Below are 13399 nucleotides of genomic sequence, written 5' to 3' on the forward strand. Positions count from 1 at the left end.
ACCAGAAGTACACCTTGGAACTGCGAAACAAAGCCGAGCTAGGGTACCTCCACATTGCGGATTTTTAAAAAGCTTATTTAGTTACGCAACTTTTATATCGGGCTCATAAATTGCATGTTAATATGGTAAGCTGTTTGCGAGGCCTCGTGTTCAAAAATCAGCGTAAAAGGTCGCAGATAAAAGTGCCGAAACTTTAAGAAACACAGTCTACATGATGACACGCGCACAACAACACTCGTGCTGCTTATATATATGTTCTCTTTTCTTTCTCTTTAAATACGTAAGCATTTCTATGCCTACCCGACGAGGAAACCCATTCGCCCATTCGTTACGCAAAACGAATCACTATAAAGAAATTAAGTACAAAACAAAATAAATTTCAACAGGGAGAACGTTGGCGGCGGTATGTTTCGAACCTACGGCTACGCGCTCAGAAGCCGAGTGTCTTAACCACTGGCCTAACCACGCACGCTTACGTAAGGCGAATATATCTGAACCGCATGAATGTGTTGTACCGGCGATTCAAAACAAATGTCGAACGAGAACAGTTTCTGCAAAGGCTTGGTTGAAAGATTTGGTGATGGTGGAATAAAAGCCATCTCTAGGACCATATGCAGGGCCGACTTGGAGCGTTGTACACGTCTTGAAAATTATGACTTTGCGAAAATTTAATCCCGGACACGCCACGTCCCCGAGGAGTTTCAGTGATCGCGGGATGCGCCTCGCCTACCGTTGGGGCGTTCCTTCACCGACCGGAATTTCGCCGATCTGTGAGGGCTGATGCGCTTCGCGTCGCGCAAAACTGACAGATAAGCAGTCAACGAGTTGATAATGATGATAAGGAGTGATGAGGGGTTATATCGGTCTCATCACCGTTGATAATGGTTCGACGTGGATGAATAAGGTGCTAAAGAGCCATAAAGGCTTAGAATGACCGGAACAATTCTGATAAGGGTGTTTAGGATCGATAAGAGGTAATAATAATCGGATCGAGTTAGATAAGGTTTGTAAGGACCGATAATAGTTGATAAGGGTCGGATCATGTTCGATAAGGCTGATAAGGACAGATAAGTGTTGATAAGGGTCGGATCGAGTCCGGTAAGGTTGACAACCGATAAGGGTTGATAAGTGTCGGATCTAGCCTGATAAGGTTGGTAACGAATGAATCCTGGGGTTGGTGTGGCAAAACTACCCTTTGATTATGAGGCACGCGGTAGTGGGGGACTCTGGATTAATTTTGGCCGCCAGGGGATTAATGTGCCCCCAATGCACGGGACACGGGCATTTTCCTGCTTTCACGCAGTCGCAGATAGCCCGAGCACACAGATTAATATACTAGAAAAAAGTGGATAACCTGACAACATGATAGTGCAAATCGGGGAGCAAATGATAACGAAAGTCACGCGGCCGATAAACTGTGACAAAAATAATGACAAACATAAGCGAACTGCTATTGTCCCTTACGTTCACAACCTGTCACACCACCTAAAGAATGTGACAAAAAGGCACGACGTAACAGAGCTGTTTTCAGCACCGATCAAGCTAAGAGGTCTGTGCAAGAAAGTGAACTCAGACAACGAAAACGCGCAGGGCACATGTAGCGTAATACACGAGACAGATACGTAGCCTGGGAAAGTAATGTGGTGCACAAAATTCTGCTTAAATGCGGTAAGGTATAGTGGGCCAGGCGGGACGCTGTCTGAACGAAATGCTTAGAGAACATCGTTGCGCATGTGAGCAAATAGCCGTATCCAGCAATCTGGCCATTGATCGTAAACGTGGAAATGCGCACCTTTTTTTGAAAAGACGACAGTTGTCGCTATAGAAAAAGATAAAATGACCAGAGAAATTCCACAAGCTTTAGAAACAGAAAACGAAAATGACAACTGTGTGAGCATGCCCGTCAGTTATGATTACTAAAGCTAAAATCACTTACGCGAGGAATGCATAAACAAACAAAACACACTGATAGAATAACAACATCCAGATACGTCAGAACGCGAGCTGAGAGGATCTGCTATAACCACGGCTCACACGGTCGCAATGAGTCGTTGCGTGCTTGGTATGGTTTGACAATGGTTGGTATGGTTGGTAGTTTGCGCTCCCCTGTGTCACTACGTGTCCGCTTCATATACAGTGTCCGTTTCGTCCCCGTTGTGCGTCTTACAGTACTTAGCGCAAGAAAAATGAATTTGATAAGATTGTTTATGACAGTAGGATGTGCAGAGGATCAAGTGGCACAATGCTTACGCATACTTAACACCTCCAGTAGAGTTTCAGCGTCAATTTTAAGTGCGTAAGCATGTCTATACTTACCTAAGGATAAATACTGTCCGTCCGTCCCTGCGTCCGTCCCGTAAGACTATCGCTTTAAACATAGAGCCCGCAGCAGCATGCGACTTCGTGCTGTCCGTCGCTTCAACGCGAACGAAGCAGCGAGAACACAGTGCTCACGAAGCCCTCAGCACACACTGCAGGATGCACCTTTCACAGATCGTTATCAAGATGTGGGCCCGCCCGTCTCTCTTCAACGCGAAGAGGCGCAAAATCAGCGCGCCGACCATCAGCAGTCGGCACTTTCTGTCCTAATGGCAGATCGCTTTCAAGATACGGTCTGCGAGGCCGTGTCATACGCAGCCGCCGCTGAAGCAGGCTGAAGTGCGTGTGATTATGACTCATATAATGGTTCGACGCAGATGGGTAAGGCGCTAAAGAGCGATGACGGCCTATAATGATCGTAACATCATCAGCGCCCCTGGCGCCGCCCCTTGCACTACTATGTTTGCGTTATCAATGCACCTTGCGCCACCGTCCGCACCAGTTCGTGTCGCCGCAGCGCTGTCGTTTCTACTGGCCGGATCAAGTTTCACAACGTTGGTAATAACACCAAGCTGCGTGGAGGTGAGCAAGTGGCACAATGCTTACGCATACTTAGACAATTCCCAGAGGAGTTTCTGCGTGAATTTTAACACGAAAGTTTTTTATGCTGGGGCCCACCATCAACTGCCGCTAACAGATGTGATGTCGGCGCGTACGCGTAACATATGGTCTCTCTTCAAAGGGATGGCGCCGCCATCTATGAGCGTTGTAGCGAAGTACTGCATCATTACACTAACGAGCGCCGACAGGGAACGCTCCGGTAGTCTCAGCGTGCGGAGGCTCCAAAGCCTGGTGTAGGCGGTGTAGGTCTTCTGCTGAGGTGACGACGCAGCTTCCGCATATGGTTTGTCGTTTGCACCTGATTAGCCTGTGACGCCTCGTCGCGTACAGAGTGCAGCTTCAACATGCACCAGGAGCTCTTACACACCGCCTGCTGTTTCGCTTGCGCTGGCACCAACTAAGAAAAATCATCGCCCAAGCACTCGGTGCCAGCAGTTAACCAGCGAAGGTAAAACGTGCGGCCCCGGTGTCTATCATGCACCGGGTTAATCCCGACGGTTCATTAAATGACGGCTTAGTAGGCTGCCGGATCCTCGGTACGCATTTGCTGCTTTCGCTCGGCTGCACGCGCCTGTTCTTATGCTCGGGCCAATCGCGCGCTTCTCCTCCTTTTTTGTTTTGTCGCGCATGCGCATGGGGTGGCGCCACAGGAATTTTCGGCGTACAGGCGACAGACAGATGGACGGCCGGAAGAATCGGCTAGCCATACACAGCTTCGCTGTAAAAGGAAGCTGCTGCGCTAAAAGCGGCGCATAAAGGCAACTAAAGATACGTCGACGAGCTCATCCTGCTTTAAATAAATTATGGTGTTTTACGGGCCAAAACCACAATCTGATTATGAGGCACGGCGCAGTTGGGGACTCCGGGAATTCGGACCACCTGGGGTTTAACGTACACCTAAATCTAAGTACACGCGTGTTTCGCATTCCGCCCCCATCGAAATGCAGCCGCTGTGGCCGGGATTCATTTCCGCAACCTCGGGCTCAGCTACCCAGCACCATAGCCACTAAGCAACCACGGCGGGTATCTCAATTTGGTCCGTCGAGAGAGACGCCAGCGCGTCCGCGGCGCACGCTGCGAACCCTGGCACTCGCCTGCCTGAAATTGAGCGCGTCCCTAGACACTACAGAGCCGGACCAAACTGCTCTTGCCTTCGCCGACGATGAAAACATTTTATGCGAAGCATATTACTAGAGCTCAACCCAGCTCCTCAGGCGCGGCGGTGTCGCCTTCAATACCACGTGACACCGTGACGTCACGACAGAGGAGAAACGGGGCTCCAACTCGCGCCGTCGCTCGCGGCGTCGCGGCGGTATATAAGCAGCTGCGCTTGTTTCTAGGTGGCTTTGGCTCAACTCTTGTAAGATGGGCTGGGTGGGAATCGAACCAGGGTCTCCGGAGTGTGAGACGGAGACGCTACCACTGAGCCACGAGTACGATGCTTCGAAGCGGTACAAAAGCGCCTCTAGTGAATGCGGTGTTGCCTTAGAAACGAGCTGTTTCTAAGGCTCAGGCGTGCGTCGCTTGCTCAGGCGCACATTTCGTTGCCGCGCCGAACGCTGCGTTGCTTGACGCTCACCGCGTCCAATGCGGGGCGCGTAGTCGCTGCGCCGTAGCCCATTGTCTTACACCCCTTGGCGGGTCGACGGGAACGCTGTCGCGTTCCACTCTTGAAGGCGAAGCAGAGTAACGCATGAGTTGTTTCTTCTACTAGCCGAACCAAATATAGCCAAGCAACAGCAGTTCACCAGGCTAAACAGTGGTTCAACAACTAAAATAAAGGCTAGTATGCTTCGCATCCCCCCGCCAGTAGTCATTTGCTCGTGTTGAAAGTTGCATTGCCATATAGTAACCTTGCGTAGTGTTTCCGAGGCTACACATTGGCACTTGCATCGCACCGGGATAAGTGCAAGCGCATTGCATAATGGCAGATCTGCACCGCACGTGTGCGGCATAAATATGAGAACATATAACAAAGAATAATCAGAGTGCTCGGATTGCTATGGCTGATGCTAATTTTCATCCTGCATCGATTCACATACATCTTACCGAGCAGGCATTTGCGGATACCTGTCCCTTTCTTGTAAACTTCAACATTTCAAGTGACGTGATGCAAAAATACAGAGAGTCTCTAATGTTATCCCTAAGACGACTTGAAGGCGAAAAGCCAAGTGCGGACGCGTTAAAGACGGACACTAGACGTATACATCCCCCTTAATTCGCTTAGTCTACTTCATTTAGTCAACGCTCTTAATTCGCTTACTCATCCTCTTAATTCGCTTATTCCTCCTGTTAATTCGCTTATCATCCCCCTTAATTCGCATAGTCTACTTCGCTTAGTTATCCCTCTTAATTCGCTGAGTCATCTTCTTAGTTCACTTAGTCATCCTTTCACATCGCTTAGTCAACAATCTTAATAAACCTTTAACTTGCCTAAATCATCCACTAAATTCGCTTAGTCATCCCTGAATGCTTCCTGGATGGCGTTTCACCGACTTCCAATGTATAACTAATTTCCGAAAGAGCTTGGTGAAGGACGCTTTCAGTACCTACAAGAGAGTGCGGCCAACAGATACTAAATGGAGTTCGGATAACTTTAGCTCAACCTGGTGTGTTACTTCGCAAATGACACTGCCAAGAGAACCCAGTAAGCTCGAATTGTGAAAAAAAAAGGAATGCCCCAGGAAGTCTTACTCGAGGTAAGGTAACGACAACCACAACGACAAAAACAAGAACAACGAGGACAACAACAATGACAAAAAAAAAATCGCAGTCAATTCTTCGCCCGATAGGTGAAGCATCGATTGCGACAACAAATTATTACACAGTTATACAAAGTAAGGAAAGCAGTTTTAGCGGCCGTATAAACTTGAAAACATATTCGCAACTGAACAAGCATGCTTTCAGCGCGCACAAGATAACATGAACACATCACACTGCATGAGCGTGGACACTCGCTGCAAAACGCCGGACGCTGGTATGAGCAAGCGCAGCAATAGCAGTGAGCGAAGTGACGTTTTTGCTGTCTATCGCGTCTACGGAAGAGCGGCGAGAACTGTGGGGATGCGCGACTCTCGCGCGTCCCCTGATGTTTTTCCCGCATAGCGCATCCCCTGATATGCTGTTTTCCCGCACGGCTCGCGTGGCCTGGCGCCCGCGGCGTGGTACAAGCGCGGTGCGAGAGATGGCGCGACTGTCGCGGCGGGGTCACTCGGGCGCCGAAAGGGAAGGCGCTTGGCCTCTTGGGTTGGAGACAGCAAGCAGCACGGACGTGCCGTGCCGCGGGTGGAGCGACCCTCTTTCCCGGCGGGTCGGGCGCACGGGTGGACGTCCCACGCGCGCGCGGCGACCCATGCTTCTGCGAGACCGCCTCGCGTGGCGGCCTTCGAGCGCGCCTCCGTTGGCGTGACCGAACACGCGAACGACCAGGCGTTGGGATCCAGCATGGGGCGAACATATTCGCTCGCTCGCGGTGAGTCGGACTTCTAGATTTGTCGCGCGCCCATCGGCATGTTTTGTGGATAGCCACTCGGCTAGCAGGCATTGATCTATGAAAGGTGCAATAAATGCCCTTGTGATTGTTTGCACTACTGTGTACTGTCGTTCCTTTGTCCCAAGAGTACGGAGGAGGACGCCCGTATCTCCCACATCTGGCTGCCCAACGTGGACCTCTTGGGGCATCGGACGATAATTTTAAGTGTTGCTTCGTTCAAGACCTTTGTTTGAACCGAAGCGTAGGCCTAGCGTGGATTTTGATCGCTAGCGTCGGCGGCGTGCTTTCTTGAGCGAGGCGACGGTGGCTGTAATGTGTTTGAACTTATCAGCATGCTAAGCCTTTTCGCAAGTGTTTTTTTTTTAATGACATTCGTCGGTACGAGAGCCACGTGGTCTGCATCCTGGGAGAGCGAGGCTGAGTGCCCGCGGAGCAGTGGCAAGCCTGAAGCGAGTGAGTACGGAAGCCTCGTGGGTGGTCCGAATTTCTTATGTAAATAGCTTCTTCTATCTCTTTGACTCGGATGAAGTCGCGGCTCTGGGAGCCGGGTGGCCGCGGGCCACGGGTGCCACGACGGGCTGACTGGTATTGCGGCCTGGCACCGGGCGCTCCGACACCGTCTGGGACGGTGGGCGCCGTCAACTCGGATGCTGTGTGCACCGAGCGGAGTAGGACCACCTCACAGAGCTAACGTCTCCTCGCGGCTGCCTGTTTTGCGCCCATTTTGGGTGTTGTTTTTGGATGCCGGTTGTTGTCAGGGTAGCGACGCTTTAGGCCTAAGGCTTTACGAAGCTGCCTGTCGCACGTGGAGGGACACAACCTGGTGGACCGTGGCGTTGAGGCGTTGCAATTTGCTTCCCTCATTCTGTTTAGCCTCGCACGAATTGAAATTACTCGTTCGGCTCAAGGAAGCGAGCTTCGTTCACGTGAACTTAGCATCTGAGTAGCTGCCCGATCTTTTGCTAGCCGAGTTGAACATCGTACCACGTGGGCGATGGGCATGCAGAATTCCTCTCCCTTGCACTACTTTAGTGTTTGCCGAGTGTTTTGAGTGTACGCAGCGTGATTGGAGTCGCCCCTGGCTTGCTGTCACCTGCACATCGTCTGCGCTGCTGCCCCGGACTACGATCGAGTCACCCCAGGCGATGGAGATGCTGTGGCCAGTTCGGCGCAGCGACTTCGGCGGCCTCCTGCATCCAGCTCACAACCCTCGGCGGCGGACAAAGGAGCCAGCGGTCACCGACAGCTACGGCGGCTCTTGCCAGCAGGGCGCATCGGCGCGAGCAACGCTTGCTCGTACCGACTGCTGCGTCGTCGTCTCCGGAGTCCTGGCCTGGGATCGTGCCGTCGAGTCGCAAAGCTGCTGCTGTGACCGGCGGACGCCAGCGGTGTACCCAAGGACAGTCGGCTCGCATGTTATGGACAGCGTGTGGACATTTCCCCGGCGCGGCCACTGTTGCATGTACCACCTTGTTCGCGAAGCACGTGTTGATGTTAGACCGTGTCACATGTTTCGCCGGAATAAGAAGTGATTTAAGGTTGGGGGGATGTGGGGATGCGCGACTCTCGCGCGTCCCCTGATGTTTTTCCCGCATAGCGCATCCCCTGATATGCTGTTTTCCCGCACGGCTCGCGTGGCCTGGCGCCCGCGGCGTGGTACAAGCGCGGTGCGAGAGATGGCGCGACTGTCGCGGCGGGGTCACTCGGGCGCCGAAAGGGAAGGCGCTTGGCCTCTTGGGTTGGAGACAGCAAGCAGCACGGACGTGCCGTGCCGCGGGTGGAGCGACCCTCTTTCCCGGCGGGTCGGGCGCACGGGTGGACGTCCCACGCGCGCGCGGCGACCCATGCTTCTGCGAGACCGCCTCGCGTGGCGGCCTTCGAGCGCGCCTCCGTTGGCGTGACCGAACACGCGAACGACCAGGCGTTGGGATCCAGCATGGGGCGAACATATTCGCTCGCTCGCGGTGAGTCGGACTTCTAGATTTGTCGCGCGCCCATCGGCATGTTTTGTGGATAGCCACTCGGCTAGCAGGCATTGATCTATGAAAGGTGCAATAAATGCCCTTGTGATTGTTTGCACTACTGTGTACTGTCGTTCCTTTGTCCCAAGAGTACGGAGGAGGACGCCCGTATCTCCCACAGAACACAGCGCGCACAAAGGTATGAGTCATTTGCAGATCCCTTTCAAGATTCGGCGCGCGCCTGCAGACACGAGACGTCCATATGAGGGATCGCCAGCCGTTTGTGCGCAGGCGCGAGTAAGAGCGAGCGCGAGAGAGAAAACCTGGGGCCTTTTGCTCCTTGAATATATGACTCTGCCTAGGCACTACGGATGAGGTTCCTTAGCGCGTGTTATATGCGTTTGTCCCTTAGACATGCCGGCATTGCGGAGTGGCGTCGAGTTAGTTTACGCTCCAACGCCCATGCGGTGAGGCAGTGGGCACGGACGCCCCATTTGGAGATCGCTGTCTGAAGGTAGGTCGGACAGACTTTCTTGCGCCTATGGCGTTAGTGCTGGGGCAGTCATGCCGCATTAAACCTTTCTTGCGCCTTACGGCGCTCTACCTTCAAGAAACATCACTGATCTTTCCGGGGGAGCAGTAAGGGCCGTAGTAGAGGCCCGGCCTGCTCTCCTGGTGCAGTATCTTCGCTCTTGGCAGGCTTTTCGTATGCTGCTGTCCGCGACTTTTCAGAAGCATTTTTGAGTGGTCCCCTTTGAGTGAAAGAAACGATCAGCGTCTTAGCAACCGCGGTTCAACGCCGCTGCCTGATGTCACGCCGTGAGGATTATTGGCTCTACGCCTCGCCCATGCTATTGGTTAGGTTAGCTTAGGTTTAAATTAGGCTACCTTAGATTAGGTTACGTCAACGTAAAAGGCGTTAGGGTGGCGCGGCGTACTCTCACAGCGGTTACGCCTTGGGAATCTTTGTCTTTGCGTCTCGGCCACGTTAGGTTGGGTTAACGTCATGTTAGGTTAGCGTAAAAAGCGTTAGGGTGGCGTGACGTATTCTCACAGTGGTTACGCCGTGAGGATTATTGTCTTTTCGTCTCGGCCACGTTTGCTTAGGTTAACGTGAGGTTAGGTTAACGTTAGGTTAGGTTAGCGTAAAAAGCGTTAGGGTGGCGTGACGTATTCTCACAGTGGTTACGCCGTGAGGATTATTGTCTTTTCGTCTCGGCCACGTTTGCTTAGGTTAACGTTAGGTTAGGTTAACGTTAGGTTAGGTTAGGTTAGCGTGATAGGCGTTAGGGTAGCGCGACGTATTCTCATAGCGGCTGCAGGGGCGTCGAGCGTCACCGGCGGTCTTTCAGCCACTTGCGTTCAAACGCGGTTGCTATGGCGGTCTGACTTCTAGATATTCAATATGTGCGGCCCGGCCTCTGCTACGGTCCCTACTGCTCCCACGGAAAATTCTGGGATGTTATTTCCAAGGTACATGGCCGTAAGGCGCGAGAAAGCAATGGTCCGGCATGGCTCACTTTGCAAGAGCGCCGCAGGTGCGAAACAGTCTGTCCGACACAGTGGTCGCCAAATGGGGCGTCAGTGCCCGCTGCTTCACCTATTTCACCGCGCCGGCAGCCAGCGTCCGAACGCAAACAAACTCGACCCCACTCCGCAATGCCAGCACGCCTAGGGACAAACGCATACAACGTGCGCTAAGAAACTTCCTCCGTAGTGCCTAGGCAGAGTCATATATTGAAGGAGCCAAAGCCCCCAGATTTTGTCTCTCGCGCCCGCTCTTACTCGCGCCTGCACACAAAAGTAGGGTGACCCCTCAAATGAACGTCTCGTGGCGCGCGCGTCCACACACAGCCGTGCATAGTACGCGCTTGTTAGTAGAGTCTAAGCCGCCCGCACCCCCCCCCCCTCCTAAGCCGCCCCCCTCCTTAATATATGGTGCGCGAGATTTAGATGTTCTGTGTACAGTGCACTAGAATATATTACTTCTAGTTCACTTCAGTTCTGTGATTGGGCCGCGATCGTCAGTTCCCCTTGCGCCCGGTCGCGAAATGCGCAGTTGCTGCCGGAGCAGAATGCCGCCCCCCTTCCCTCTCTCCCACCCCCCACGGCCTCTCGCACGACAGAAGATGGCGCGTTTGCTCTCCACTTTCTTCTTCGCGCCTGCCAGATTGAGCCTCGCGTGCTTTCACTAGCAAATACAGCATACGACGCACGGTGACATTATCTATCGCCTCTGGACTTTATACGGAACATCACGGCGACGACAAAAATGCGCCTGGAGTGTTCTTATAATTTATATCGCAATAAAAGAAACGAAAATGACAACAAAAACGACAAAGAACACAAGGACAACAACGACAACAACCAACGGGGGGGGGGGGGGGGGGGTCATTGGGGGTTCTTAAATGCCGGTTATGACGGATCACACGTGTGAGACTGCTGCAATGTGCATCGCTCGTTAAACTGCTGTATGTGCACACTAGGATCCCGTTCATGGGCACGCCATTCTATAAAAGAAAACCATAGAGGTCCGAGTGACCCCACACGGCAAGTCACGGCTATTGCTTGAGCTTATGAAACCACTTAATAAATGGAGCACGGGCCTAATTAAAAGTAAACTTCCTTGCGTTTCCAGAAGAATGAGCGCATTAGGATATTGCACAAGAAAATAATAGAAGTATCACCCCCGATCAAATTGCATATACAGACAGAGTTTCTGGAAGAACGAGTGCACCGAAATAGCCTCGGTGACGAAAACATAACGAGCACATTACGACACTGTGCCCCAAATGTCACTAGCAAAGCAAACGTGCGGCTGTCTATGTAGCTTCATATTTCAAGACTCAATAAATGGCTACATAAACTTTTTGTTTTAAGCGCTGCGCAGAGATGAAAGAAGTTCAATTTTCCTCAGGTTTCTTTCGGGTGTAATTTGCTTGCTCCGATCCTATTACGAAAATGATTCCGCTTACTCTATTTCTCGTTTGCTGTTATTTATCTTGACTACAGGAGGAACAGAATATGGGGCACATGTTTGGCGGTTCTGTTCGCGGCGATGCTGTGGGACATGAACGGTGAATTAAAGCGAATGTCTTCGCTGGCCGGAATCGTGCTCTTGCTGCTGCTGGGCTTCGTGTTCTCCAAGAATCGCAATCGGGTAACGTAGCGCCCCTTGTCTACTCACTGTCGGCTCGTATGCGCGTATCCCAGAACTGTACATATACAGGGTGCTTCACGCAACTTGAGCCAAGCATTAAAAAAAAAGTGCTTAGCCACAGCTTAATAAAACCAACGGCATATTCTTTGCCTTCATGTGGCGCTCCTTAGTATATTTCTATATTGCGCTTAATTGGTTAATTAACTAAGATCAATTATGCAAAAAAATAATATTCCCTTTAAAGCCAAGTGCGCTTTTTCACGTTGTAGAGGGCATTTCAAAACGACCGATCCAATTTTTTGTGGCAACGTACATGCTGCGTGGTGTATTTTTTTCGGCGTTCAAAGAAAGCCCGCGAATTACGAAATAAAACCACGCGACTGCGCTCGTGCGCTATCGTGTTGCAGCGCTCTCAACCGTGCTTCGAGCCTATCGCCTATCAAAGACGGCGGCGCTTCCTTTCCGTGTGCCACCGCCAGAGATGCTGACGCACTACGAAGCCAAATGCCTCGAGCCGCTCACTTCGACACGGTCCGCGCGCACGGTTCTTTCGCTCGAAGCGCGGTTGAGAGCGCTGCAATACGGTAGCGGATGAGCGCAGTCACGTGGTTTTATTTTATATTTCGCAGGCTTTCTTTAAACGCCGAAAAAAAAAATCACCACGCAGCGTGCAGCACGTTGGCACAAAAAATTTGATCGGTCGTGTTTCTAATCCCCACTCTACAACGCAACGAAACGCACTTGGCCCTAATGTGAACAATAAACATATTGCATAATTTATTCTTAGTTAATTAACTAATTAAGCGGAATATAACAATTCTCTAAGGAGCGCCACATGACTGCGAACCATATTCCGTTGGTTTCATTCAGCTGTGGCTAAGCACTTTTTTTGAATGCTTGGCTCAAGTTACGTGAAGCACCCTGTATAGTTGTGTACTACACGAGCGCTGTCTCCTTGGTTGACGCTGGAAAAGTTTTTCTTCTTAACCACTACCCTGTTGTCTTGTAATTATGTGCTCTCTAATGAAAGTTCTGCCGAACTTTTCCTGCGTGAGCCAGTATCTGCACACGCCGCGGTTGATTAGCGGCTATGGTGTTGCACTGTTAAGCTCGAGGTCGTGGTCGTGGAGCTCGAGGACGAGCTTCATAATCAAATCGTGGTGCTATAACACACACACACACACACACACACACACACACACACACACACACACACACACGCACACGCACACGCACGCACGCACGCACGCACTTGCTATGACACAGTAATTGGGTATTGTTGTGGCGAGTGCCACCGCCGCCTCCTCTGCCTCCTCCTCCGAAGAGGCTATAATGGATGCTCCCGTCGCAATACTGCCAGTGGAGTCAACGACTGATATGGCGAATTTGTGTCCGCACGGATTCTCTGCGGCATCGACATAGAGCAGGTCTTTGTAGTTAAATAACTTTTTCTGCAGGGCTTTAGCTCGTTGTTGCCTTCTATGTTCGTGATGAACAGGGTGCATATTATTAGGGAGAGGAGGGATATGAAAGTACTCATGTATCAAGTGGGGAATATTGAATTTCTCATTGGTCATGGGTGCTGGGGCAATACATAGGGAGTTTAGGATGTGCCTACCAGTGTGGGTGTTCGATAAGCGCTGGTATTGAGCGGTCAGGTGGGCTTCTGAGAACTCACTAAAAGTATTCAAGGTACCTGTCGCCAAAAGTCTCTCAGTAGAAGCTCTACTTGGCACTACAAGGGCAGATTTGTAGAGTCTGCGTATATCTTCCTCGGCCCTAGTTAAGTGGAGATAGGGAAGGGAGAATGTGATTTTACTGACAGAAAACGCCTGTACCAGTCTT

At 51.5% G+C, this 13399-nt stretch overlaps 1 protein-coding gene across 4 annotated transcripts in view; it reads left to right on the forward strand.

Annotated features, from left to right (window-relative positions):
• Nucleotides 1-2705: 2705 nt before the first annotated feature.
• Nucleotides 2706-13399, forward strand: part of LOC129387758 (sodium/nucleoside cotransporter 1-like) — a 71454-nt gene continuing 60760 nt past the window's right edge. For all 4 annotated transcript variants that reach the window (XM_055077286.2, XM_055077287.2, XM_055077285.2 and 1 more), the window contains exons 1-2: nucleotides 2706-2901; nucleotides 11407-11554. In XM_055077286.2, the coding sequence (XP_054933261.1) occupies nucleotides 11453-11554 (102 nt within the window). In that variant the 5' untranslated portion in view covers nucleotides 2706-2901; nucleotides 11407-11452. The remainder of the gene's footprint in view (nucleotides 2902-11406; nucleotides 11555-13399) is intronic.

Source organism: Dermacentor andersoni, chromosome 2 (assembly GCF_023375885.2).
Source record: "Dermacentor andersoni chromosome 2, qqDerAnde1_hic_scaffold, whole genome shotgun sequence".
Taxonomy (NCBI): Eukaryota; Metazoa; Arthropoda; class Arachnida; order Ixodida; family Ixodidae; genus Dermacentor; species Dermacentor andersoni.